This window comes from Xyrauchen texanus, chromosome 22 (genome assembly GCF_025860055.1).
Source record: "Xyrauchen texanus isolate HMW12.3.18 chromosome 22, RBS_HiC_50CHRs, whole genome shotgun sequence".
NCBI lineage: Eukaryota > Metazoa > Chordata > Actinopteri > Cypriniformes > Catostomidae > Xyrauchen > Xyrauchen texanus.
In genome coordinates, this window is record NC_068297.1 from 1,625,016 (window position 1) to 1,650,756 (window position 25,741).

Genomic DNA, 25,741 nt, shown 5'->3' on the forward strand with positions numbered 1-25,741 from the left:
TTTTTTTGGAGACACCAATTAACCTAGCCTGCATGTCTTTTGGATGGTGGGAGGAAGCCGGAGTACCCGGAGAGAACCCACGCAGACACGGGGAGAACATGCAAACTCCACACAGAAAGGCCGGGGCAACCAGGGTTTGAACCCACGACCTTCTTGCTGCAATTTATTTAATTTATTTTGTTGATCTGCAATCCCATCTCGATACGGCTCAGCTGAGGGAAGAAAGAAATGACACAGACACTCAATGGTATCAAATCCCTCTTCAACGTTTATTGTTCAGCATTCGGTTATATGGTCCAGAAAAACCACATTCCACTGGACCCCCACCAATGAAACAGTTCTTTACCTTATATGGGGATGACATGCATGTTTGAGCTACATGTGAAACGTGAGAGTAGAGAGAAAAAAAACACATTCCTTAGAACATCTTCAGAACAGGGAGCAGCTGCAGCTACCCCAACAAAAGAAGTTTAAAAGAGGCCTTCATTATTCCACATTACATCTCCAGAGAAGTTGTTGAGAAGCATTAATTATTCCACAATATGGGTGTGAATAATCTTCAATAATTCGATTCGGGAGTTCCGTTACAGCATAACCAAACCAGTATACGGAATCATTTGGCTTGGAACAGCACCCATCAACGTACCAATGGTTCCCCTCCTCCAGGGCGGATGATGAAACATCCGGCCTGCATAAAGTATATGTTTTCAGGTGATCGAAGCATTCATGTGTGTCGTTGGAAAATTCACCTTGAGGCAGCAATTTGTGTAATGATAATGTCGGGCCGTGTACAGTGGAAGTTGGTTTAATGGTCAGATTAGCAGTAGCCAATAAAATACCTTCATACCCCGATCAATGTTGTGCTGTCATGTGCATGATTGTTCTTGCCTGGTGAGAGGTGTGCACAACTAATGGATGTGAGAGAACAATACGTTCTGCATGTTGTACCATCAATGCCTCAGCAGTCACTGCTCACAAACATGCAGGGAGGCCTTTGGCAACTGCCTCTAAAATTTTGACAAGTACGCCACTGGTCTATATGTTCCTCAATGGGACTGAGCGAGGATCGCTGCTGCTGTGCCTGTCGCCTCGTGCACGTACAGATGAAAGGGCTCATCATGATTTGGTAGTAATGTCCATTTCAGCAGTCCACTTGATAGGTTCCTCAGCCCTTCAGAGTGTTGCTTCTCTCAGGATATTGTCATATAACGAGCAGTTTGGCACCCATGCTCGACAATAGTTCACTAAGCCCAAGAAATTTTGCATTTGAGCCTTTGTTTTAGGGTGTTGGAAGGTATTAATCATCTTCACTCTGTCTGTGGAGAGACGTACTGTTCCTTTTTGTAGTTTATGACCCAGATTGATAGTTCAGTTTCACCCATTGCATTTTTTCTTTTGATGTCTTGAAGCCAGCCTTCACTAATATATTGCACACTGTAGTTGAAGTGGCTGTGCATGACTTGATGTCCGGGCCAGAAAGCAGGATGTCGTCAGCATACTGCAATAGACAGGTGGCAGCTTGGTGTCCTTCAAAGTAGCGTGCAATACAGCAGAGAACACAGCAGGCGAGTCTCTAAATTCTGTTACTATACCATATGTGAATGTGGCTGTGTAATTGGCATAACAGACACTGAAGAATACAGAACACAAATTAATAATAGTAAAATGAGTGTGGTCTGCTGGAATTTAGTTAATAGTAGTGCACATCCAGCACCACTGGTGACAATGGCATTCATTTTTTTCAACTCTTGCGTTAATCGCCATGTATTATTAGCTTTCTTCATAGGATTAATTGGTGATTTATTTGATGAGTGAATGTGTTTCAAAATACCTTGTTACAGGCAATGCTGTATTATTGGGCCAATGCCTGGTTCTTTTTCTTTGGAAAGTGGATACTGTTTGCAGTATACTGGTAGGTTAGAGCAGAGTTTGGCAACATAGGTCTTACATCAATAAGGCCCGCCTCATCTTTGTGGGCGGCCCATAGTGCTGGGTCTACGTTGAGCATTTCCTGTTTTGCGTGTTGTCAGACGTTGAGCTACAAACTTCTCCGTAATGTCCTGTATATACGGACTGAAAATATACTGAGGGAAACAGCAATTGTAATGAGTTAGAATCAAAAGTTATTTTTCCCAATTTTATGCATCGGATCACAGACCAGTAGGCAGAACGGAGAGTCAGGCAGAATCATGCATTTTAAACATGTTTGTGATATCTGGAGATGTTACGAGTAATTTTGGTGTCATATTACACTTCACAGGAATGCCATTAATTCCCACAAAGTTCAGAGTGTGTCCCGTAATAGAGCCCTCATAGCAATGCGCTGTTAATGAACTTTTAAATGCGCCAGTTTCGATGATAAAGGTATGCAGTTTATAAATGGTAATTCTCCGCATATAGCTCTGACAATGTTATTGAAACGATTTTATATCCATTTGGGCACTTGATAAAAGGAAATGCAGATGTTTTATTTTTGCTTGTATCTTTCTTTGAATCTGAATCGAATACGTCCGAGGCTGCAGCGAATGAGTTACCCTTTAAATTGTGTTAAATCGGGATACAACATTGCGCATGGTGTCTTTGGGGAGATAGGGGTTAAAGCTTTGTACACTACAATATCATATTTAGGCGGCTTGTTTTGAAACAGAGACTGCTGCATGCATTTGATTAGTCTCTTTTTGTTCAGGGCCTTTGTCCCAGCATGGTTTTATTTTCTTCCACACCTCGTATGACTCTTTTATGTATATATAATCCCACTGGGGGTCCTTTCACCCTTTTTAACCATAGATTTGGATTTACTCATGAATTGATCTAATTACGTTTTTTCCTTTTTTTTTTCTTCTTCCTTTTTTCTTTCTCCTTTCTCTGACCACCCAGCCAAATTGCTGAAATATGGCTCAGTATTATAATCTTGTTTATTGCAAAACATCTATTGTTTTGGATTTTCTTCGATAGAGGACGGCTTATTTCCTGTCCCATAATGTCACCCTTTTAATAATACTACAATAAAAATCCCGATCGACACGGTTCATGCAGAACAATAATGCAGATCAAATTCTGTCCGTCTTTTCCTTAGGACAATTTCCGTCCTCATCCTATTCATACCAGAATAAGGACATCCTTTAAACTACTGCTGCGGTCGTGGGGTTTTCCCTATTTTATAATAGAGCAAAACTCTCCTTCCTATTTCATAATAGGGCAAAATCATCTCTTTGAAGAGGCCCCCGAGCAGAGTTATTAACGGAGTTAATATCGAGCCAAAACTAAGTTTTATTCAATTTCTCATCAGACAGGAATACTTGATACTTAAATCAGTCTGACCTGTCTGGAGAAATCCCGACGAGCCCCCAAACTGTTAGATAATTTTGTCATCCAATGTATTTTGTTGATCTGCAATCCCCGTCTCGATACGGCTCAGCTGAGGGAAGAAATAAATGACACAGACACCCAATGGTATCAAATCCTTCTTTCAAGTTTATTTGTTCAACATTCTGTTATATGGTCCAGAAAAACCACATTCCACTGGACCCCCACCAATGAAATAGTTCTTTACCTTATAAGGGGGTGACATACATGTTTGAGCTATGTGTGAAACGTGAGAGTAGAGAGAAAAAACACATTCCTAAAGAACACATCCTTTAAACAAGGAGCAGCTTTGCTTTGTGATGACACAGCAAGCTACATCACCCAGATAAGTTGTTGAGAAGCCTTAATTATTCCACAAGTACCTACTGACATATTGCATCTTTACTTTGCTACTTTGCAGATGAGACAAAAGTGAGGACAGATTAGAGCACCAGCAGGCAGGGGGTACAGGTCGAACCATTAGTGCTTTAGGAGACCCGGACACAGGCCCTAAACATGTAAAGCTACCTCAATATCCCCTCAAACGTTTTGGATTGCAGAAAAGGGCCTTTCAACACAAGTGGTTTGAAATCTTTGATTAGCTTGAATACTCTGTTGAGAGAAGTGCACACATTGGAAGAGAGCTCTGGAATCATTCCATGTACATGAGAAAACTGCAATCCACAAAGCCACAATTATGTCTTGGAAGTGTTATAAGACTAGTCTAGAGCATGGAGACAAAATGCAAGCTGCAAATGTGAGCGAGATTCAGGAGAGACAAGAGTACCTCCGTTGCATAGTGGCAGTTACTGAACTTTTAAGGAAACAGGGTGTACCCTTTCATTGCCATGATGAGACAGAGTCAAGTAACAACCAGGGTAACTTTTGCAAGCTCATGAACCTCCTTGCACAATTTGATCCATTCCTCCAAAATTACAAGGCTAAGATGATCCAAAGCTGCTCCCAAGAGGTCACAGCAGTAATTGTTTAAGAAGTTATAGCAGCTCAAATGTTTTCTGTAATGGCAGATGAGGCCACAGATAGGCATAATGAACAGCTTGCGGCATGTGTGATATGTTTCACCTGATGGCACATTAAAGGAACATTCTAGGACTCAACAAGTTGAGAGGGTTTGATGCAGAGTCCATCACTGAAGCAATAGAGCAAATGCTGGTGTCAAATGGCCTTGAGAACCTGCAGTGTGTGGCTCAAGCTTATGCTGGCGCGTCAGTTATGAGTGGTGTAGTTGGAAGCACCCAGAAGCAATATATGTCCACTGCACATGAACTTAACCTGGTTTTATGTTACATCTGCAAAGCAGTCACAGAAGCCAGTGAATTCTTTGACACATTAGAGTGTGTGTACTCTTTATCCAGCATGTCTCTTGCCAACCATAATAAGTTCGTTCATGTACAGAAACAACTTGGTTTGCAGAAAAGTGAGCTCGTTCAGCTTTCTAAGACCAGATGGTCATGTCAGCTGGGTTCTGTTGATGTCATGCTGAATAATTTCTCAGCTGTCTAAGAGACCCTCGAGAATATTTCACCACCAATGGCAATAGGACTCAGGGCAAAGCTGTGCAGGTTTCCTGCAGTCTATATGTTGCTAATGTTCCAGAGCATGCTTTCAAACACATCTGAACTGCACAAATATCTTCAAGGTGAGATTGTGGACTTGGCACAAGCAGTTGAGTTCAAAGAAGCCTTCTATGATACACTTGCAGCAAAGCACACTGACAGTATGGCTGGAGACCTGTACCACAAAGCAAAAACAATATGTGAGTCCAATCACATCCAGGTGCCATCTGATGGTCCAAGACACAAACAGAAGAGGATGGATGACTATGTATTAGAATCATCTTGCAGCCAAAGCACTGAGCTCAGTAGTGCAGAAAATCTGAAAAGGTAATTGTTTTTTCCTTGCCTTGATAGAATGCTTTAAGAGCTTGACCAGTAGTTCTCTGGTGTGGGAGATAATCTTACATTTACATTTATGCATTTGGCAGATGCTTTTATCCAAAGTGATTTACAGTGCACTTATTACAGGGACAATCCCCCCAGAGCAACCTGGAGATAAGTGCCTTGCTCAAGGACACAATGGTGGTGGCTGTGGGGATCAAACCAATGACCTTCTGATTAACAGTTGTAATCTCATGAAAAGTATCCAGGCCTGCCAAATTCCTCTCTGAAGAGTTTATAGCAAATGTAGCCATACAATACCCATTACAGCTAAGATCAGAGGAAATACTTTTAGCCAAACAATACTTAGCTAGGAAAAAGGAGGAAGGTGCAACCCTTGACATGCTAGGTGTATACAGGCTGCTCGACTCTGACATGTTCCTCATTTAAAACCTGTTCCTTAGGTGGCACGAAGCATTCCTGTGAGCAGTTCCCTCCGATGTCTACATACATGGTTAAGGTGCACTATGGACCAGTATAGACTTAATCACCTGGCAGTTCTGTCCATTGAAAAACATGCTGTAGTTGACAGAGCATGGTGTGGTTATTATAGATTTGCCAAACTCAAATCAAGAAGATACAGTCTGATACTCCCCCCTCCAAAAGAGGCAACCCAGACACAAGACAGAGACTAACAGCAAGAGTGAAATATAATGGAGACACCAAGAAAGAGTACTAGAAGAAACCAGAAAAAGCACACAGACAATAAATAGTACAATATGAGGGAGATACCAGGAACGACAGACAAATATTACAATATGGAGCCACCAAAGATACAGACTCTTCAAACACTAAAAATGCCCCTGGCAGTAAGTGAAACTTCAGCTGTATGGGCAATGTGTGGTTTATACAGTGAACAAAACAACCCTTCAGGTAGCACAAAAAACATACGTTACGTTCAAAACATTTGGGAGTGTAAACTCAAACTAAGAGATCTCAGGATATTTTCTAAGTATTAAACATTGACAAAATGTTATTTTTGATGCAACACAAGCATGTCTGACGCAGGAGTACATTAACGGGTCCTTAAACAAGCCCTCGTAAATTTCAAACTGATTGACAAATTCACTTGCGAAATGGATTGCTGTGAACTGTATGCCAATGGATGGCGTTTGTTCAATAATATGGTTGTAAACTATAGTATTGGCTTATCAATAATTAACTCTTCTGCCCCAGAATGTAATGCATTAGTGATATTTTAAGAAACACTTTTATGATTGTGCCTTTACAAACTTTTCCAAAACAAATTGACTTGTCTCAGTACTGAAGTATATATATATATATATATATTTATGCCAAATCAAACTGTGATGTGCATTTTGGCTGGACTTTGAAAACTCATTGTCGCTCCACATTTGTGCTTTCTATTTTATTATACAGCCAACATAGTGGAATTTGTCAGGAAGAGAAGTGTAGCTCAAGCGACAGCATTTCTTTAATGACCATTTATTTTTCCCGGACTCAAGAATAGCAAAAATCGAAGTTTACAGTGAGGTACCTGTAACGAAGCAATTTCTGGAGTTTCAAAAAGCTAATAACTTTATAAAAACAGTAACAAAGTTCACCCAAAAATTTTAATTCATCAACTCATCCTCCTGGCATCCTAGAGGTGTAGGAATTTTAGCAGAACACATGATTAAGAATTTCTCAGTTCTGTAGGTCCATATAATGCAAGGGGTGCCAACAGCCACTAAAGGGAACATGGAAGTAATCCAGATGACTCCTGGTCAAACAGATATCTTCTGAAGTGGTAGGATAGGTGGAGAGAAACGGATCAATGAAAGTCCGTTACCAAATTCTCCTCCCTGCCCTGTAGAGGGCAATATGCACAGAGAGAAGCACCAAACAGGAGAAAGTGAAAGTAACTAAACATGGCATAATCAGCCTGATGGTAAGTGGGATATCGAGAACAAGTAGGATCACATTTCCTACTCGAACCAGTTATACTACAAACTGAAGTACACCAGGAGTTAGTATAACTAGTCACATGAAATACATGAAGCCAGACAGAGTAAAGCAAAATGGCCAATATTGCCAGTTTTATTGAAAACCAGTCTTCTGCTGCCGTTGAACCACGATGGGACCAAAGGTGGCCTTTCCTTCCCACTGAGGACCTAGAAGAGAAAAACAAGTTAAGCAGCCCCTCTTTTAGAGACACCTTAGAAATGCATTCTACCAACCTCCATAGCCAGCAGGGGCACTTAAACTGCCTGATCCACACGTTGAGTCACAACAGCCACAAACTTGGTCATTGCCATCAGCAGCAAACCACCTGCAATTAAGAGGATCAGACACTGCACCTTCAGCTTAATCAAAACTCCACATGGCAAGAAGCTTACCCATTGGAATAGAAGGAACAAGACTTGCGCTGGGCATCAGTGGGGGTGGAGGCAAGAGTGGCCTTCAGAACGCATGTGATGTAGATCTGCAAAAGCAACAGAAGTTATAAAACTGGGAGAAAAAAAGAAAAAATATAATTATCCAATTCCTACATACAGAGGGATTGTCTCCCTGCTGGAACAGGAAGGCTTCGAGCTGGAACTGTAACTTGTCGGTCTGAGATTGAGGCAGGAAGTAGGAATTGGAACCTGTAGACTTGCCATCCACGAAGCACCTAGACACAGATGGTGGCATTACCAAAAGCAATTAAGGATAGCATGTGGTCACCAAGACAAGCCACCTGGTTGCCAACATTTGTAGAGGTTAAACTGCATTAATTGGGCTTGTTTGGAGTCAGACAGTTATCCAACACCTTCACCTAAACACCCTTCCAAGACCTGGCAGCCAGGCATTACCTTCTAGAACTAACTGATGCAACTTTAATAAGAACTGATCTTACCCATGATTCTCAATAAAGGAATATCTCGGCTGAGCTTGCACATCAGGCAATGGAGTGGCTACACAACGGTCCACAAGAACACGTAGAGGAACATGATTGAACAAAATCACAGAGGCTTCAAAATGAAGGTGGTCACCCAGAAAGTACAAGTTGGAAGGCCTCTGGAAGGACCAGTCATCTGCAAGAGAAGCCACATTTAGGATACAGCCAATGTCACAAAGCTGAATTTGGATGAAATACTAACCAGTCATGAGCTTCAAGGAGAAAACCAAGACTTCTTCCCCAGATGCCATTGAAGCAAAAGGGACCCATGCTGGCATCAAGACATTGCTGCTCACATTGTGAAACCTGAAGTTAGAGGCATTGCCATGTGGTTAAGGTGAGAAGCTTGTGCAAAACAGTACGCTAAAAGTACAAACTCAAGCTAGAGCATCCCCCCCCCCCTCCCCTATTTGGAATGCCCAATCCTCATGGTGACTCCTCAATCCAGGTAGCACAAGATCCCAGTTGCCTCTGAAATGGTTGGTCAATCCATGCACCTCATCTCGTGGCTTTAGCATGTTACCGGAGACATAGCGCATATGGAAGCCCACGCTATTCTCTGCTGTATCGATGCAGAACTCAAAGCAATCCAAGGAGCGAGAAATCACACTATAGAAACAAGGAGGTTAACCAATGTGCCTCTACCCTCCCTAGCAACCGGGCAAACTTGGTTACCTAGGAGACTGGTCGAGTCACTCAGCACACCCTGGATTCGAACTCGCAACTCCAGGTGTGGTAGTCAGCGCCAATGCCTGCAGAGTTACATTTCCTCATTCAAGAAGAATCTGTACTTCAAAAAAATAAATAATCCAAGGATATTAACTAATATGGCTGCCAAATGGTGTGGAGATGTCAGCTAAAAGCCATGTCTACATGGAAAATGTACCACTTAAAATAAGCAAATTTACTTGAGCCCCTGCATTTTTATAAAGTTAATGTTCACTTTGTCTCAATGGAACTTCTCAGATCTTAAAATATCTCCTTACAGTCAAGTTAGCTAGCTACCGATTAGCAGCTTGTGGAGTAGCCAAATATTTTAAGGGCAACTCAAACAGTAAGGCTAATTACAGTTAGCATGTAGGCTCCAATGTTACATTGCAAGTAGCTTGACCAACTCTGCCAACAAATGAACAGACTCACCTTGAAGTTGCAATTGTAATCAAGGAACAAGTTTGCTCAAATGAAGCCGATTACAAGCTATAGTAACACATCCCTTAGAAGTCACCATGACCTGGAGATGAAAGATACAAAGTCACTTGCCTTGAATAATGGCACTGAATGCCAATGTTGGCACTATTAGCCCTGTGAATTGGAGTTCCAACATATGGCTCAGGGGTGTACGTAAGGGCAAAGGTGTAGACAAGTGCATCTTCAGTCATCTGTAAAAAAGGAGTGGGGTTACACAGTCGTTCATACTCGACTACAGCAAACAAGAGTAATGTACGGGGTTCTCACCATCAGCACACTGTTGCAGTCCTGTAGCTCATATTCAAAGATGAGAACCTTAGATTCAGAGTCCTCACCAACTGCAGAACATCCTCCCAAAGTAAGGCCAGATGGCTGGATCAAGAGACCGTTACCAAACAAGTCTCGCTTTGCTTCTATGAGGACCGCTCGCTCTCCACATTGAACAGCTACACTGCTAGGAGTAACAGGCTGCCTCATCTGAAAATCCACTGCCAACTCACTCTGTACTTCAGGAACAATGGGATATCTCCAGTCCAATGGCTTCACTGGACCTTGCATTAGCTGCTTGGACTGAACACCAAGAGGCTCTTGCACAAGTACTCTGGAATCACCACTCAAAGCACCCTGATATGGAGCAGCTATCTGTTGAGGATTCCAAAGACCAGCAGGTGAAGAGACAGGACCTCTGAATGAAGATGCCAGGTCTGATTTGGGATCTTTAAATCGTCCCAAATTGCTCCATGCACTGCACAGACCAAAAACAGCACACACAAGAACCACAATTGCACCTTGACTGAGCACCATTTTGTCAAACCTACACACAATGCCTCAGTACACACCACTGATAGGTTGGGCCATTAAATACAGCTTTGAATTAAGGTGTCTCCTCCCCTTTCAGCTTAATTAATTAACTAAATTCTACTCTGGACCTGCAGAGTTCAAGCATTAACAAATGACAATATGGAACGGCCGTAGCCTATATCCCAATCAGGCTGGAGATGATGTTACATATATGCAGCTGGCCTGTGAACTGTTTGAGAACTTTATAATTTAAGATGAGAGGATTTAATTGCATTAAAATAGATAGAGAATAAGCAGGTGAAACCATAACGTTTAACATGAATCAGGGTGCTGAAAATGTGTGGAGCTTAGCAGTACAGAAACAGTCTCTACTTGGTCAGGTACTAAGTCATAAATCTCAAAATTCTTGTATTTTTAATTAAATGTGTAATAAAATTATGATGCAGTGGAACGGTACATTTGAAATTAATTATTTACATATTAAATGATCCACAACAAAAAATTATAATTCCCAGAATAGTGTCAGTTTTAACCCACTTTGGCTCTTTGCGTATACATAACACAATTTACATATCAAATGTACACATACTTACACAACACAATAATTGTATGCAATATACAGTAAACAATACACACAATATAGAATACACATGCAATAAAATAAATAAAGAGTTTATAAAAATTATATATACAGTAGTTGTATTGAAGAGAATATATTTGACTGTCCAGTGTGAGATATAAGATTAATAAAATGCAGTGCTGATTATTGATCGTGAGAGATCAAGTTTTCAAAAGTCGGATTGCTTGGGGAAGAAGCTGTCATGTAGTCGGCTGGTGCGGGTCCTGATGCTGCGATACCGCCTGCCTGATGGTAGCAGTGAGAGTAGCCCATGACTTGGGTGGCTGGAGTCTCTGATGATCCTCAGAGCTTTTTTCACACACCGCCTGTTATAGATGTCCTGTAGGGAGGGAAGCTCACCTCCGATGATATGTCTGGCAGTTCGCACCACACTTTGCAGGGCTTTGCGGTTTTGGGCTGTGCTATTGCCATACCGGGCGGTGATGCCGCCAGTCAGAATCCTCTCTATAGTACTGGTGTAGAACCGTGTGAGGATGTGGTGGTTCATTCCAAACTTCCTCAGCCGTCTCAGGAAGAAGAGGCGCTGGTGAGCCTTCTTCACAACGGCCTCAGTATGGACGCACTATGTGAGTTCCTCAGTGATGTGGACACCAAGGAACTTGAAACTGCTGACTCTCTCCACCGGAGACTCTGACACCAGCCTGTCAGAGTGTGCACCTCCTCTCTGTAGGCCGTTTCATCATTGTCAGTGATCAGACCTACCACCGTCGTATCATCAGTAATCTTAATGATGGCAATGGAACTATGTGTTGCCACACAGTCATGTGTGTACAGGGAATATAGGAGTGGGCTGAGAACACAGCCCTGCGGGGCTCCAGTGTTGAGGAGATGTTGCTGCCCATTCTAACCACCTGACGTCTGCCTGACAGGAAGTCCAGAATCCAGCTGCACAGCGAGCAGCACAGAGCAGATGTGATCTCTGATTAGCCTCTCAAAGCATTTGCTGATGATGGGGGTCAGAGCAACAGTGCGCCAGTCATTTAAACAAGGAATTTTGGCCTGCTTCGGTACAGGCACAATGGTTGACATTTTGAAGCATGTGGGTACTACAGACAGGGAGAGGGACAGGTTGAAAATGTCCGTAAAAACACCAGCCAGTTGGTTCCTTCCCATCGGAAGGATCGTGTTACATCACCAACAGAGACGGAGAGCGAACCATCATCTGTAGCGTCAGCCGTTAGTGCTCTGTCCGCGAGGGCGATGTTATTGTCCTCGAAACGAGCATAAAATGTATTATGCTCATCCAGGAGAGAGGCAGCGGTGTTCACGACGGAGTTTTTATTCCCTTTGTAGTCTGTGATGATGTTAATTCCCTCCCACATACTTCTTGAGTCGGTGGTGTTGAACTGTCCTTCAATTTTGTGCCTGTACTGGCGTTTGGCTGCACTGATAGAGTTACGGAGGGCATAACTGGCTTGTTTATGCTCCTCCGCATTCCCCGAATTAAAAGCGGAGCACCCAGGAGCAATATATTTCCACTGCACATGAACTTAACCTGGTTTTATGTTACATCTTCAAAGCAGTCACAGAAGCCAGTGAATTCTTTGACACATTAGAGTGTCTGTAGTCTTTATTCAGCGTGTCTCTTGCCAACCATAATAAGTTAACTCAGAAACAACTTGGTTTGCAGAAAAGTGAGCACGTTTGGCTTTCTAAGACCAGATGGTCATGTCAGCTGTTCTGTAGATGCCATGCTGAATAATTTCTCAGCTATCAAAGAGTGCCTCGAGAATATTTCAACACCAATGGCAATAGGACTCAGGGCAAAGCTGTGCAAGTTTCCTGCAGTCTATATGTTGCTAATGTTCCAGAGCATGCTTTCCACCACATCTGAATTGCACAAATATCTTCAAGGTGAGATTGTGGAGTTGGCACAAGCAGTTGAGTTCAAAGAAGCTGTCTATGATACACTTGCACCAAAGCATATTGACAATATGGCTGGAGACCTGTACCACAAAGGAAAAACAATATGTGAGGCCAATCACATCCAGGAGCCATCTGATTGTCCAAGACACAAACAGAAGAGGATGGATGACTATGTATTAGAATCATCTTGCAGCCAAAGCACTGAGCTCAGTAGTGCAGAAAATCTGAAAAGGAAATAATTTTTTCCTTGCCTTGATAGAATGCTTAAAGAGCTTGTCCAGCGGTTCTCTGGTGTGGGAGATAATCTCATGAAAGGTATCTAGGCCTGCCACCCAGGCTCAGCCAAATTCCTCTCTGAAGAGTTTATAGCAAATGTAGCCACACACTACATATTACAGCTAAGATCAGAGGAAATACTTGTAGCCAAACAGTACTTAGCTAGGTAAAAGCAGAAAGGTGCAACCCTTGACATGCTCAGTGTATACAGGCTGCTGGAATCTGAAATGTTCCCCACCTTAAAACCTGTTTTTCAATGTTGGCCATTTTGCTTTACTCTGTCTGGCTTCATGTGGCACAAAGCATTCCTGTGAGTAGTTGCAGCTGTGAGCGATCCTTCCCTCCGATGTTTACATACATGGTTAAGGTGCACTATGGACCAGGGGCTCGTTCTTCATACGTTGCTTAAAACATCCGAGATCAAATGAGACATCCAAGATGATATCATCGTGCTAATCATGATCCGGCTAATTGGGTTCTTCGAACACACCTGTTGTTTATGATTAGTATCGCTGGATTGAGTTATCTGAGATAATTGCGCGTTCATGCGTTGGTTTAAAAGGGGATATGTATTGATAGTAGAAACATTGTCCTGGACAGGATGGAATTAGTTATGTAATGTTAAAAAAGTTAAGTGATGAATCTCTTAAAATTATTCTAGAGTTTTATAACAGCGTATGGGAAGAAGGGATTTTACCTAAGAGATGGAAAGAAGCAGTAATAATTCCCATTATCAGCAACGCTGTTATTGGCTGTTCAGAATGGCCAAAGAACGCGCCCAGTTTTTCTCCCAAGCAGAACAAGAGCTTTTAATGGAAGGTTATGCCGAATTTGAGTCTTTAATTAAAATGACAGGGAACACCACAAAGTCTGCAAAAGCCAGGAGAGAGGGCTGGCAAAAAGCAGCAGACAAATTAAATGCGTAAGTGCTGTCCATGGTAGATGTTTCTATCACTTTCTACAGTATGTATTTTTGCATTTTAATAATTTCATATTTACTTTGTTCTATTATGTCAGAGCCTCCACGGGACCCACTAGAACATGGGGACAAGTAAAAGTGAAGTACAAGAATATTCTACAAAATGGTAGCCTTTAATTCTTATACTGTCTTTATTTTAAAAAGCCACTTTTTCCTCTTTAAAAGCCACTGTTAAATAAGGTCTTTGTCTGTTTATAACAGCCACCAAGAAAAAGGCTGAAAAAAAAAACAGGTGGTGGTCCTTCACCACCACCATATACCCCAGCAGAGGAGCTGGCCCTTGGGTGAATAAAAACCAACCCATTGTGGAGGGCATCCCTGGGGGCAGCTCATCCTCAGACCCAAAGCCAGGGACCAGTAGCAGCAACACCTTCATTACTGGTAGGCTAAATGAGCTTTCAATTCTCTTAGTACACTGTAAAATTATTTGTTGCTGCATTAAATGAAGTATAATCCAAATGGCTGGGACAGTCATTTCAACCGTTTGTGAAAGTGAAAACTTCTAAAATTTTAGTTATTAAATATGTTGGCATGAATTATTGATCACATTATATTTTTTACAGTGTAGTTAATTGTAATGACAATTTTTTTTGCAGTTTTACATAATACACCAACACTTTTACCTGTTCCCAAGCAAGTGCTGGCTGAAGCATATGCAGTAAGTTGTGTACTTTTTCTAAGAAAATGCAACACTTTGTAATACCCATTTATTTCCATTGCACAGGACAGTGAAGAAACCCTCTCAGATGACTGTCCTTTGGAGGAACCTGTAAGTGCATAAATAACTTTACACTCATTTTTATATACTTGTGTACCTATTCTTTCTGTCTGCAATATGAGTTGCAGGAGTCCACACCTAGAGAAAGGCTTGCAGAAGAGTCTGCACAAAGAACTGATACAGAGGTGGACAGTGTTGTACTTTTACTTTTTACTTTTGTTGCATGAGGCATGTTTTGACCCTTTCTTTTTCTTTCACAAAATGACACAGGGTGACATCTGCTCCCTATATAAACGCCATCTTCAACAAAATCAAATATTTTGACCTGAAAAAACACAAATTAAGGATAAATTGAACTCGACAACTTGAAAAAGAGAAAAATTGCACTAGAGATAGTTGCTTCAAAAGGACCTTCAGAGTACTAATACACCATTTGACACACAGTAGTATTGCTGACTGTACATAACTATCTCTTATTGCAGGCAAAAGATGACTTGCTGGATTTGCTTTATAAAGAATTGTTTAAATAAAGCTCCAGGAACTAAGCATATTTGTCTTGTCTTTTATTACACATTCAAAAACGGTGTTCCACAATTCTGTCCCGTGCAGCTCTGCCACTAGGTTGGTCCAAGTGCACTGGCTGGAGGTCATCATCAGGCTGCACCTCCACCACAGGGGTCCTCTCCTTTTTGATAGTGGCAAATGTTATGCAATGGCACATGCAACAATTATGTCACAGGCCCTGTCAGGTGCAACCCTCAGACCCTTCAGACACTGAAATCTTTCCTTTAGTTGCCCAAAGGTCATTTCAATGCATGCCCTTGTCCTGGCTAGAGCTGCATTGTAACGGGTTTGTGGTCCAGGGTTTGGGTCAGGGAATGGTGTCATGAAATACTGCCTGCAGGCATAGCCCCTGTCTCCAAGCAGGATCCCATCAAAATCCCCTGTATAATGGAAAAATGCAGTTTTGTTAGGCTCAGCATAAGTGTGTGTAATACTGTGAGCTTGACATGTATATGTTCCCTTACCACATTCAAATAATGTGCATAAATGTGACTCTCTGAAAACTGAGTCATGCACTGATCCTGGCCATTTTGCTTCCACATTTGTTATATGGAACAGTCACACACCATCTAAGAGATTTTAGTCAGTCAACTGCATACTGTTGGTATGATTCCATTCCTTTTTTTTTTTTTTTTTAATGTAATATATTACTAATCTGGAATATTATAAATTGTAATAGTAACTTACCTGCACATTTACACTGTGAACCCCCTTTCGGTTCACAAAATCCCCTTCATTGGGGCCTGGTGGGGCCTTGATGGTGACGTGTGTGCAGTCTATGGCACCAATCACGTTAGGGAAGCCTGAAGGACACATACTGTTTGGCATGGTCATGATTACAGGTGATTAACAATTATAAATGTACCTGCAATAGCAAAAAAATTCTGCTTTACAACCTGGGGTCTTAAGTGGCTTGGAAATACCACAAACCCCCCCTAAAAACTGCTTGAGTGCCAGGTAAACTTTTCACTAAGTTCTCTGCGTCTCCGATAGTGTAAAGGAACGTGCCACTTGCAAAGAACCTCAGGGCAATGCACACAGACTGTGCAGTTGTCAAAGCCTGACTCCTCCGTGTTGAACACTTAATTTGTGGTTCCAACAAATTAATGATGTAAATAACACCCTCACGAGAAAAACGATATCTCTCAACAATTACACTGTCGCGCTGCGCTAAAGGATCCTGTCTATCCTGCAATACGCGATTAATTCGAAAAGCTCTGCGAATTATTCTTGCACCTTCCGCAACAGGTTGCTGTCGTAAAAATGGACAAGACATGGCTACGACAGACTTCCCTATCTCCTCCGCTTATAAAGCCGCAATCTAATCCTGTTTACATGAAATAAGCCTGCTCGTGAGCAGGTTCAAGCTTGCACACCTGTTGCTATGACAGCAAGTCCAGGATGAGCGTCGAAGAACCAAACAATCCAAGATCATGCCAAATCGCCAACAATCAAATCCAGCTAAGTGAGTTAGCGACGTACGAAGAACGGGCCCCAGGATAGACTTCAACTGGCAGTTCTGTCCATTGAAAAAGATGCTGTAGTTGACTTTTAGCATGGTGTGGTTATTGACAGATTTGCCAAACTCAAATCAAGGAGATACAGTCTGATACTCCCCCCTCCAAAAGAGGCAACCCAGACACAAGACAGAGACTAACAGCAAGAGTGAAATATAATGGCGACACAAGGAAAGTGTACAAAATGGAGACCAGGTAAGACAATAAATTGTACAATATTAGGGAGACACAAATAGTACAATATGATGGGGAGACCAAAGATACAGAAACTGCTCCTGGCATTAAGTGAAACTTCAGCTGTATGGGCAATGTGCAGTTTATACAGTGAACAAAACCCTCCAGCAGGTAGCAGCACAACACAAACATTACATTCAAAACATTTGAGAGTGCAAATTCGAACTAAGGCATCTCAAGATGTGTTCCAAGTATTAAACTATATTTAATGACACAGTGACCTAAGTGTCATGTTTATGCTGCAACACAAGCATGTCTGACGCAGGTGTACATTAACAGGTCCTTAAACAAGCCCTCATAATAAATCTCAAACTGATTGACAAATTCACTTGTGAAATGGATTGCTGTGAACTGTATGCCAATGAATGGTTTGTTGAATACGGTTGTAAACGTATAGTCTTACCAATGATTAACTCTTCTGCCCCAAGAACGTAATGCATTTTAGTAATATATTAAGAGATTTTTTTGGATTGTGCTTTTACAAACCTCTCAAAATACTTAATTGACTTTCCTTGTAATTAACTATATATGCCAAATCAAGCGGTCACACTGAATAAGCACACAGCCCTTACAGCAAATAGGTTTGTCAATTTTTGGAATTGACGTTTCATTATATGCAGAATTCAGATGCACCTTATAGTGAAACAAACAGATTGTCCCTCACAGAATCATGCTTTAGTTCACCATTTAACCGAAAGTCACAATTAGTTTATCCAAGGCAATATTGAATTTAAAATGAGGGGGGGGCGGAAATCGCAAGTATATTTCACAAATTCTGATTGTCATAAGTAGGTCTTCACAATATAATGGTGTAAACATTAATAAAATATATTGACTAAGAGCTTCCGTCACGAACACCTGAAACACTTTCATGCTCAAGCCAAAACTTGTTTTGTCTCTGATTGTAAACTCATTGTCACTCAACATTTGTGCCTTCTACATAACAACCAACATTAAGTGGAATGTCAGAAAGATAAATGTAGCTTAAAATAACACATTTTTCATAATCACTTATTTTTCCCCTGACTCTTTTTTGCTCTTAAAAAAAAAAAGCTTACAGGGGAGGTACCTGCAATGGGACCGTTTTGGAGAGTTTAAAAAAAAAAAGAAATTACTATAAAACATCTCCCTGCACAGTAGAGGGCAATATGCGCAGAGAAAAGTGCCAAAAACAGGAGAAGGTTAAAGTAACTAAACCTGGCATAATCAGTCTGATGTTACGGAGGATATTGAGAACAAATGGGATCACGGTTCCTACTCGAACCAGTTATACTACAAACTGAAGTACACCAGGAGTTAGTATAACTAGTCACATGAAATACATGAAGCCAGACAGAGTAAAGCAAAATGGCCAATATTGCCAGTTTTATTGAAAACCAGTCTTCTGCTGCCGTTGAACCACGATGGGACCAAAGGTGGCCTTTCCTTCCCACTGAGGACCTAGAAGAGAAAACCAAGTTAAGCAGCCCCTCTTTTAGAGACACCTTAGAAATGCATTCTACCAACCTCCATAGCCAGCAGGGGCACTTAAACTGTCTGATCCACACGTTGAGTCACAACAGCCACAAACTTGGTCATTGCCATCAGCAGCAAACCACCTGCAATTAAGAGGATCAGACACTGCACCTTCAGCTTAATCAAAACTCCACATGGCAAGAAGCTTACCCATTGGAATAGAAGGAACAAGACTTGTGCTTGGCATCAGTGGGGGTGGAGGCAAGAATGGCCTTCAGAATGCATGTGATGTAAATCTACAAAAGCAACAGAAGTTATAAAACTAGAAGAAAAATATATAAAACATTATCCAATTCCTACATACAGAGGGATTGTCTCCCTGCTGGAACAGGAAGGCTTCGAGCTGGAACTGTAATTTGTCACTCCGAGATTGAGGCAGGAAGTAGGAATTGGAACCTGTAGACTTGCCATCCACGAAGCACCTAAAGACAGATGATGGCATTACCAAAAGCAATTAAGGATAGCATGTAGTCCACAAGACAAGCCACCCGGTTGACAAACGTTGTAGAGGTTAAACTGCATTAATTGGGCTTGTTTGGAGTCAGACAGAAAACCAACACCTTTGCCTAACAACGTAAACATCCTTCCGAGACCTGGCAGCCAGGCATTACCTTCTAAAACTAACAGATGTAACTTTAAGAACTGATCTTACCCATGATTCTCAATAAAGGAATATCTCGGCTGAGCTTGCACATCAGGCAATGGAGAGGCCACACAACTGTCCACAAGAACACGTAGAGGAACATGATTGAACAAAATCACAGAGGCTTCAAAATGAAGAAGGTCACCCAGGAAGTACAAGTTGGAAGGCCTCTGGAAGGACCAGTCATCTGCAAGAGAAGCCACATTTAGGATACAGCCAATGTCACAAAGCTGAATTTGGATGAAATACTAACCAGTCATGAGCTTCAAGGAGAAAACCAAGACTTCTTCCCCAGACGCCATTGAAGCAAAAGGGACCCATGCTGGCATCAAGACATTGCTGCTCACATTGTGAAACCTGAAGTTTAAGAGGCATTGCCATGTGGTTAAGGTGATAAGCTTGTGCAACATACAGTACGCTAAAAGTACAAACTTAAACTAGAGCATCCCCCCCTCCCCTATTTGGAATGCCCAATCCTCATGGTGACTCCTCAATCCAGGTAGCACAAGATCCCAGTTGCCTCTGAAAGAGTTGGTCAATCCATGCACCTTATCACGTGGCTTTAGCACGTTACTGGAAACATAGTGCATATGGAAGCCCACGCTATTCTCCACTGTATCGATGCAGAACTCAAAGCAATCCAAGGAGCGAGAAATCACATTATAGAAACAAGGAGGTTAACCGATGTGACTCTACCCTCCCTAGCAACCGGGCAAACTTGGTTACCTAGGAGACCGGTTGAGTCACTCAGCACACCCTGGATTCAAACTCGCAACTCCAGGTGTGGTAGTCAGCGCCAATGCCTGCGGAGTTACATTTCCTCATTCAAGAAGAATCTGTACTTTGAAAAAAATAATAATCCAAGGATATTAACTAATATGGCTGCCAAATGGTGTGGAGACATCAGCTAAAAGCCATGTCTACATGTAAAATGACCCACTTAAAATAAACAAATTTACTTGAGACCAAGTGAACATAAACTTTATAAAAATGCAGGGGCTCAATGGAACTTCTCAGATCTTAAATATCTCCTTACAGTCAAGTTAGCTAGCTACCAATTAGCAGCTTGGAGTAGCCAAATATTTTAAGGGCAACTCAAATAGTAAGGCTAGTTACAGTTAGCATGTAGGCTTCAATGTTAAATTGCAAGTAGCTTGACCAACTCTGCCAACAAATGAACAGACTCACCTTGAAATTGCAATTTGTATCAAGGAACAAGTTTGATGCTCAAATGAAGCCGATTACAAGCTACAGTAACACATCCCTTAGAAGTCACCATGACCTGGAGATGCAAGCTACAAAATCACTTGCCTTGAATAATGGCACTGAATGCCAATGTTGGCACTATTAGCCCTGTGAATTGGAGTTCCAACATATGGCTCAGGGGTGTACGCAAGGGCAAAGGTGTAGACAAGAGCATCTTCAGTCATCTGTAAAAAAGGAGTGGGGTTACACAGTCGTTCATACTCGACTACAGCAAACAAGAGTAATGTACAGGTTCTCACCATCAGCACACTGTTGCAGTCCTGTAGCTCATATTCAAAGATAAGAACCTTAGATTCAGAGTCCTCACCAACTGCAGAACATCCTCCCAAAGTAAGGCCAGATGGCTGGATCAAGAGACCGTTACCAAACAAGTCTCGCTTTGCTTCTATCAGTACTGCTCGCTCTCCACATTGAACAGCTACACTGCTAGGAGTAATAGGCTGCCTCAACTGAAAATCCACTGCCAAATCACTCAGTACTTCAGGAACAACAGGATATCTCCAGTCCAATGGCTTCACTGGACCTTGCATTAGCTGCTTGGACTGAACACCAAGAGGCTCTTTCAGAAGTCCTCTGGAATCACCACTCAAAGCACCCTGATATGGAGCAGCTATCTGTTGAGGATTCCAAAGACCAGCAGTTGAAGAAACAGGACCTCTGAATGAAGAAGCCAGGTCTGATTTGGGATTTTTAAATTGTCCCAAATTGGTCCATGCACCACACAGACCAAAAACAGCACACACAAGAACCAAAATTGCACCTTGACTGAGCTCCATTTTGTCAAACCTGCAGACAATGCCTCAGTACACACCACTGATAGGTTGGGCTATTAAATACAGCTTTGAATTAAGGTGTCTCCTCCCCTTTCAGCTCAATTAATTAACTAAATTATACTCTGGACCTGCAGAGTTCAAGCATTAACAAACGACAATATGGAAAGACCGTAGCCTATATCCCAATCAGGCTGGAGATGATGTTACATATATGCAGCTGGACTGTGAACTGTTTGAGAACTTTATAATTTAAGATGAGAGGATTTATTTTTATTAAATTAGAGAATAAGCAGGTGAAACCATAACGTTTAACATGAATAAAGGTGATGAAAACATGTGGAGCGTAGCAGTACAGAAACAGTCTCTACTTGGTCAGGTACTAAGTCATAAATCTCAAAATTCTTGTATTTTTAAATAAAATGTGTAATAAAATTATGATGCAGTGGAACTGTACATTTGAAATTAATTATTTACATATTAAATGATCTACAACAAAAAATTATAATTCCCAGAATAGTGTCAGTTTTAACCCACTTTGGCATACATTTAAATTACAATTAATACAAAACATTTTACAAATGTTTTTTTTTGTTACATATATTTTTTGACATATAGCATTGTATTCTTTTAAGTGTCTTGGAGTACCATTAGGCTCAAGTGTTAGGTTAGGGAGGTGTGTTTAAATATATATTAGGGCTGTCGATTTAACACGTTAATTCAGTGCGATTAATTTTATTAAAAATAACACGTTAAAACAAAATTACGCAATCTATCGCAATGCTCCCGGACAATAATAAGGAAAAGTCCTGACAAATGCAAGCGAAAATCGCTCTTCATTTGCATAAAGTTAAACATTTATCAACTTTGCGTCACTGGACACACCCACATCCGGTCACCAACGTCGCTCGTGTTGCCGGAAGTCGCCAGTTCTTGTTGAAAATTAATGGTATGAGGTGGTTTTGTCGCTGTCAGTGTGAAAGAAGCTTTAGGGCTCAGCAGACAACGGTTAAGTAAGCAATTCTTTGGGAGAACACGAAACAACTCAATTAACTTAAATTATATAACCCACCTCGCTAGAACATTGCTGGTTAGATTATGTACACACACAACACACACACGACAAGAAAGGTGTTTAAATCTAAAACGGTTTCCTTTTAGTGACAAAATATGTAAACCTATGTATATTATTTTTAAAAGTAAAGTATTCTTTGTTTATCATTAAAACTGGAACTACCGGAATTCAGTATCTACTAGATTCTAAACTCTATAATCTCAGTCTCAATTGAAAAAAAATTACCCAAATAAGAGATTTCATTAAGTTCGGACACTTCTAGTCCATTCAACCATTGTACTGATCAGCCCATTTAATCTAACAATTTATATTTGTGAGCAAATTAGCGATAGCACTCGAGACCGTTGGCAACGTTTGTCTCGGTCAAAGAATAACCGTTGCTAAGCAACCATCAACCGCGGGAATGATTAACATTAGAAGTCCTGTGCGGTCAATATGACGGTGTCTAGTAGTTATAGGTTTAATTGAACAATTTTCTTCATCTTTTGTGTACATAAATAAAAAAAAAACTTTATTATTGAAAATAGACACTTTTAGAATAAGTCAGGTACCTGCAGGATTGCATTTTTAGTCAACAAAGTCATTACTAAAAAAATATCTTCATAATATGCAAAAGCATACAAATTTTACTTTGCTTCCTAGGCTCTGCATTTAACTTTAATTTAAAGCAGCAGCAGAATAAATGATTCAGTATAAGGGTTTTCCTGGCTCATATTAGGTGGTACCATCCTGATCATGTGCACACATACATTAGTACCATGCCTTCCACTGGCTGAAGCAAACACTTACAAGCAACATATTTTAGATGATTGAAGAAAATGACAATTAGCCATTTATAGCATATTTGTAGTGAAGACGCCGGCACAGAAGTGTTAAGATCAGTAAGCAGCTTTATTAACAATAAAAACAGTAAAACAAAGTAGCAAAAAAAAAGGGTAAACTAAAGGCAGGCAAGAGTTTGGTACACAAGGTTACAGCATTGAATGTGAGAGAACTGGTTATTTACATAGAGTTAATATGAAGCAGGTGGGAGAGAAATCAAATAGAGAGGAGGATTGTGGGAAATGTAGTTAGTGAGGAGTTAGTACTCAGTAGATGGTGACCTCTTGTGGTGTTCAGGAGAGATTGCAGGTGCAACGATATTGAATTAAAAAAGCTAGCCTGATCAACATTAAATTAAATACAGCATAACAGCTAATGTGTTCATTTATAGTTAACAAACAGCAAACATGATTAAGCAGAAAGTGCATCCTGTTTGATTTCTTTATTTTACAAAATCAAAGTTTTGCTGTTATTGTGAGTGTACACAAATTAAAGTAAACCCTTTATAGTTTTGAACGATGTCATACTCTTATCTGTATGACCAAAAATTACAGAGTATTTTAATTTGATATTATCTGTGGAAAAGTCAGGTGATCGCACCTCCGGTGACCACAGAGGATTGACTTGTTATAAATATATTAAAAAAAACAGCTCAAACAGGAGGAATTCAAATATTGAATTTTCAGAATCAGAATCAGCTTTATTGCCAAGTATGCTTACACATACAAGGAATTTGTCTTGGTGACAGGAGCTTCCAGTGTACAACAATACAAACAATACTAAAAACAGCAGCACGACATAGGTAATTAAAACAAAAAACAAAAAGAATACAAAATAAATAATTATACATATACGTACATACACTCACCTTCATACATACCCACATGTAGTGCAAATCTATTACAATCTGTTATATAGAGAACAAAAAACTGTATATTATGTACAGAGCAATGTAAGTAATGGAAGAAGTGGATATGTTGGATAATATAAATAGAATTAGACTGTGTATTGCACATAATTATTGCTCAATGGGGCAATTTAATTGTTCATTAGATGGATGATCTGAGGGAAAAAACTGTTCCTGTGTCTGACGGTTCTGGTGTTCAGAGCTCTGAAGCGCCGGCCAGAAGGCAACAGTTCAAAAAGGTAGTGGGCAGGGTGAGTGGTGTCCAGAGTGATTTTACCAGTATTCACTCTGGAAGAGTATAGTTCTTGAAGGGGGGGCAGGGGGCAACCAATAATCCTCTCAGCAGACCGAACTGTCCTTTGTCGTCTTCTGATGTCTGATTTCGTAGCTGCACCAAACCAGACAGTTATTGAAGTACAGAGGACAGACTCAATGACTGCTGTGTAGAACTGTTTCAGCAGCACCTGTGGCAGGTTGAACTTCCTCAGCTGGCGAAGGAAGTACAACCTCTGCTGGGCCTTTTTCACAATGAAGTCGATGTGTATCTCCCACTTCAGGTCTTGTGAGATGGTAGTGCCCAGGAACCTGCCACAGTGCTGTTTAGAATGGTGAGGGGGGACAATGTTGGGGTGTTCCTCCTAAAGTCCACAATCATCTCCACCGTTTTGACCGTGTTTAGCTCCAGGTTGTTTTGATTACACCACACAGCCAGCCGTTCAACCTCCTTTCTATATGCAGACTCATCATCATCTCGTATGAGGCAGATGACAGTGGTGTCATCAGAAAACTTCAGGAGCTTGACAGAGGGGTCCTTGGTGGTGCAGTCATTGGTGTACAGGGAGAAGAGTAGTGGGAGAGCACACATCCCTGGGGGCACCAGTGCTGATGGTACAGGTGGTGGAAGTGAATTTTCCCTGCCTCACAAGCTGCTGCCTCTCCGTTAGAAAGCTGGTAATCCACTGACAGGTAGAGGTGGGAACAGGGAGTTGGTTTAACTTAGTCCGGAGTATATCTGGGATGATTGTGTTGAAAGCCGAGCTGAAGTCCACAAAAGGATCCTTACGTATGTCCCCGGTCTGTCCAGATGTTGTAGGATGTGATTCAATCCCATGTTGTCTGCATCATCCACAGACCTGTTTGCTTGATAAGCAAATTGAAGGGGGTCCAGAAAGGGTCCAGTGATGTCCTTCAGGTGGGCCAACACCAGTCTCTCAAATGACTTCATGACCACAGATGTCAGGGCGACAGGTCTGTAGTCATTAAGTCCTGTGATTTTAGGTTTCTTAGGGACAGGGATAATAACGGAGCGTTTGAAGCAGCATGGGACTTCACACTGCACCAGTGATCTATTGAAGATCTGAGTGAAGATGGGGGCCAGTTGGTTAGCACAGGAACGAAGGCTCGCTGGCGAGATGCCATCTGGGCCTGGAGCCTTCCTTGACCTTTGCTTCCGAAAGACAGGGCATACGTCGTCTTCACAGATCTTGAGTGCAGGTAGTGTAGCAGGAGGGGGGTTGCAGGAGGTGTTAATGGTTGTGTGAAATGAAGGTCCGAGTGCGTGTGGGGTGTGAAATTGGGCCTTTCAAATCTGCAGTAGAACACATTCAGGTCGTCAGCCAGTCGTTGGTCCGCCACAGGGTTGGGGGTAGGAGTCCTGTAATTAGTAAGTTGTTTCAGGCCACTCCACACTGATGCAGGGTCGTTAGCTGAAAACTTGTTTTTCAGCTTATCAGAGTAGCTTCTTTTAGCCACTCTGATTCCCCTATTCAGTGTGTT

The 25,741-nt window shown here is 41.4% G+C and overlaps 2 protein-coding genes across 2 annotated transcripts; both read right to left on the reverse strand.

Annotated features, from left to right (window-relative positions):
• Positions 1 to 7,343: 7,343 nt before the first annotated feature.
• LOC127662275 (zona pellucida sperm-binding protein 3-like) lies at positions 7,344 to 10,176 on the reverse strand. The gene is made up of 8 exons (XM_052153406.1): positions 9,640 to 10,176; positions 9,445 to 9,563; positions 8,387 to 8,490; positions 8,143 to 8,320; positions 7,800 to 7,917; positions 7,643 to 7,728; positions 7,484 to 7,575; positions 7,344 to 7,417 (listed from the first exon to the last, which is right to left on the reverse strand). Exons 1-8 carry the CDS (start codon positions 10,174 to 10,176, stop codon positions 7,344 to 7,346), a joined length of 1,308 nt encoding a protein of 435 aa, XP_052009366.1.
• Positions 10,177 to 15,226: 5,050 nt separating this feature from the next.
• On the reverse strand, positions 15,227 to 21,167 carry LOC127662276 (zona pellucida sperm-binding protein 3-like). The gene is made up of 10 exons (XM_052153407.1): positions 20,631 to 21,167; positions 20,437 to 20,555; positions 19,379 to 19,482; positions 19,135 to 19,312; positions 18,787 to 18,904; positions 18,633 to 18,718; positions 18,474 to 18,565; positions 18,345 to 18,407; positions 15,904 to 16,019; positions 15,227 to 15,337 (listed from the first exon to the last, which is right to left on the reverse strand). Exons 1-10 carry the CDS (start codon positions 21,165 to 21,167, stop codon positions 15,227 to 15,229), a joined length of 1,524 nt encoding a protein of 507 aa, XP_052009367.1.
• Positions 21,168 to 25,741: the final 4,574 nt, after the last annotated feature.

Coding starts and splice junctions, on each gene's coding strand:
- LOC127662275 (XM_052153406.1), bottom strand. CDS start 10,176: ATGGTGCTCAGTCAAGGTGCAATTGTGGTTCTTGTGTGTGCTGTTTTT. Junction 8,321..8,386: donor CTCCTTGAAGCTCATGACTG/GTTAGTATTTCA, acceptor CTTCTCTTGCAG/ATGACTGGTCCTTCCAGAGG. Junction 7,918..8,142: donor TCCTTTATTGAGAATCATGG/GTAAGATCAGTT, acceptor ATCTGTGTCTAG/GTGCTTCGTGGATGGCAAGT.
- LOC127662276 (XM_052153407.1), bottom strand. CDS start 21,167: ATGGAGCTCAGTCAAGGTGCAATTTTGGTTCTTGTGTGTGCTGTTTTT. Junction 20,556..20,630: donor ACTGCAACAGTGTGCTGATG/GTGAGAACCTGT, acceptor CCTTTTTTACAG/ATGACTGAAGATGCTCTTGT. Junction 18,719..18,786: donor AGCAGGGAGACAATCCCTCT/GTATGTAGGAAT, acceptor TTGCTTTTGTAG/ATTTACATCACATGCATTCT.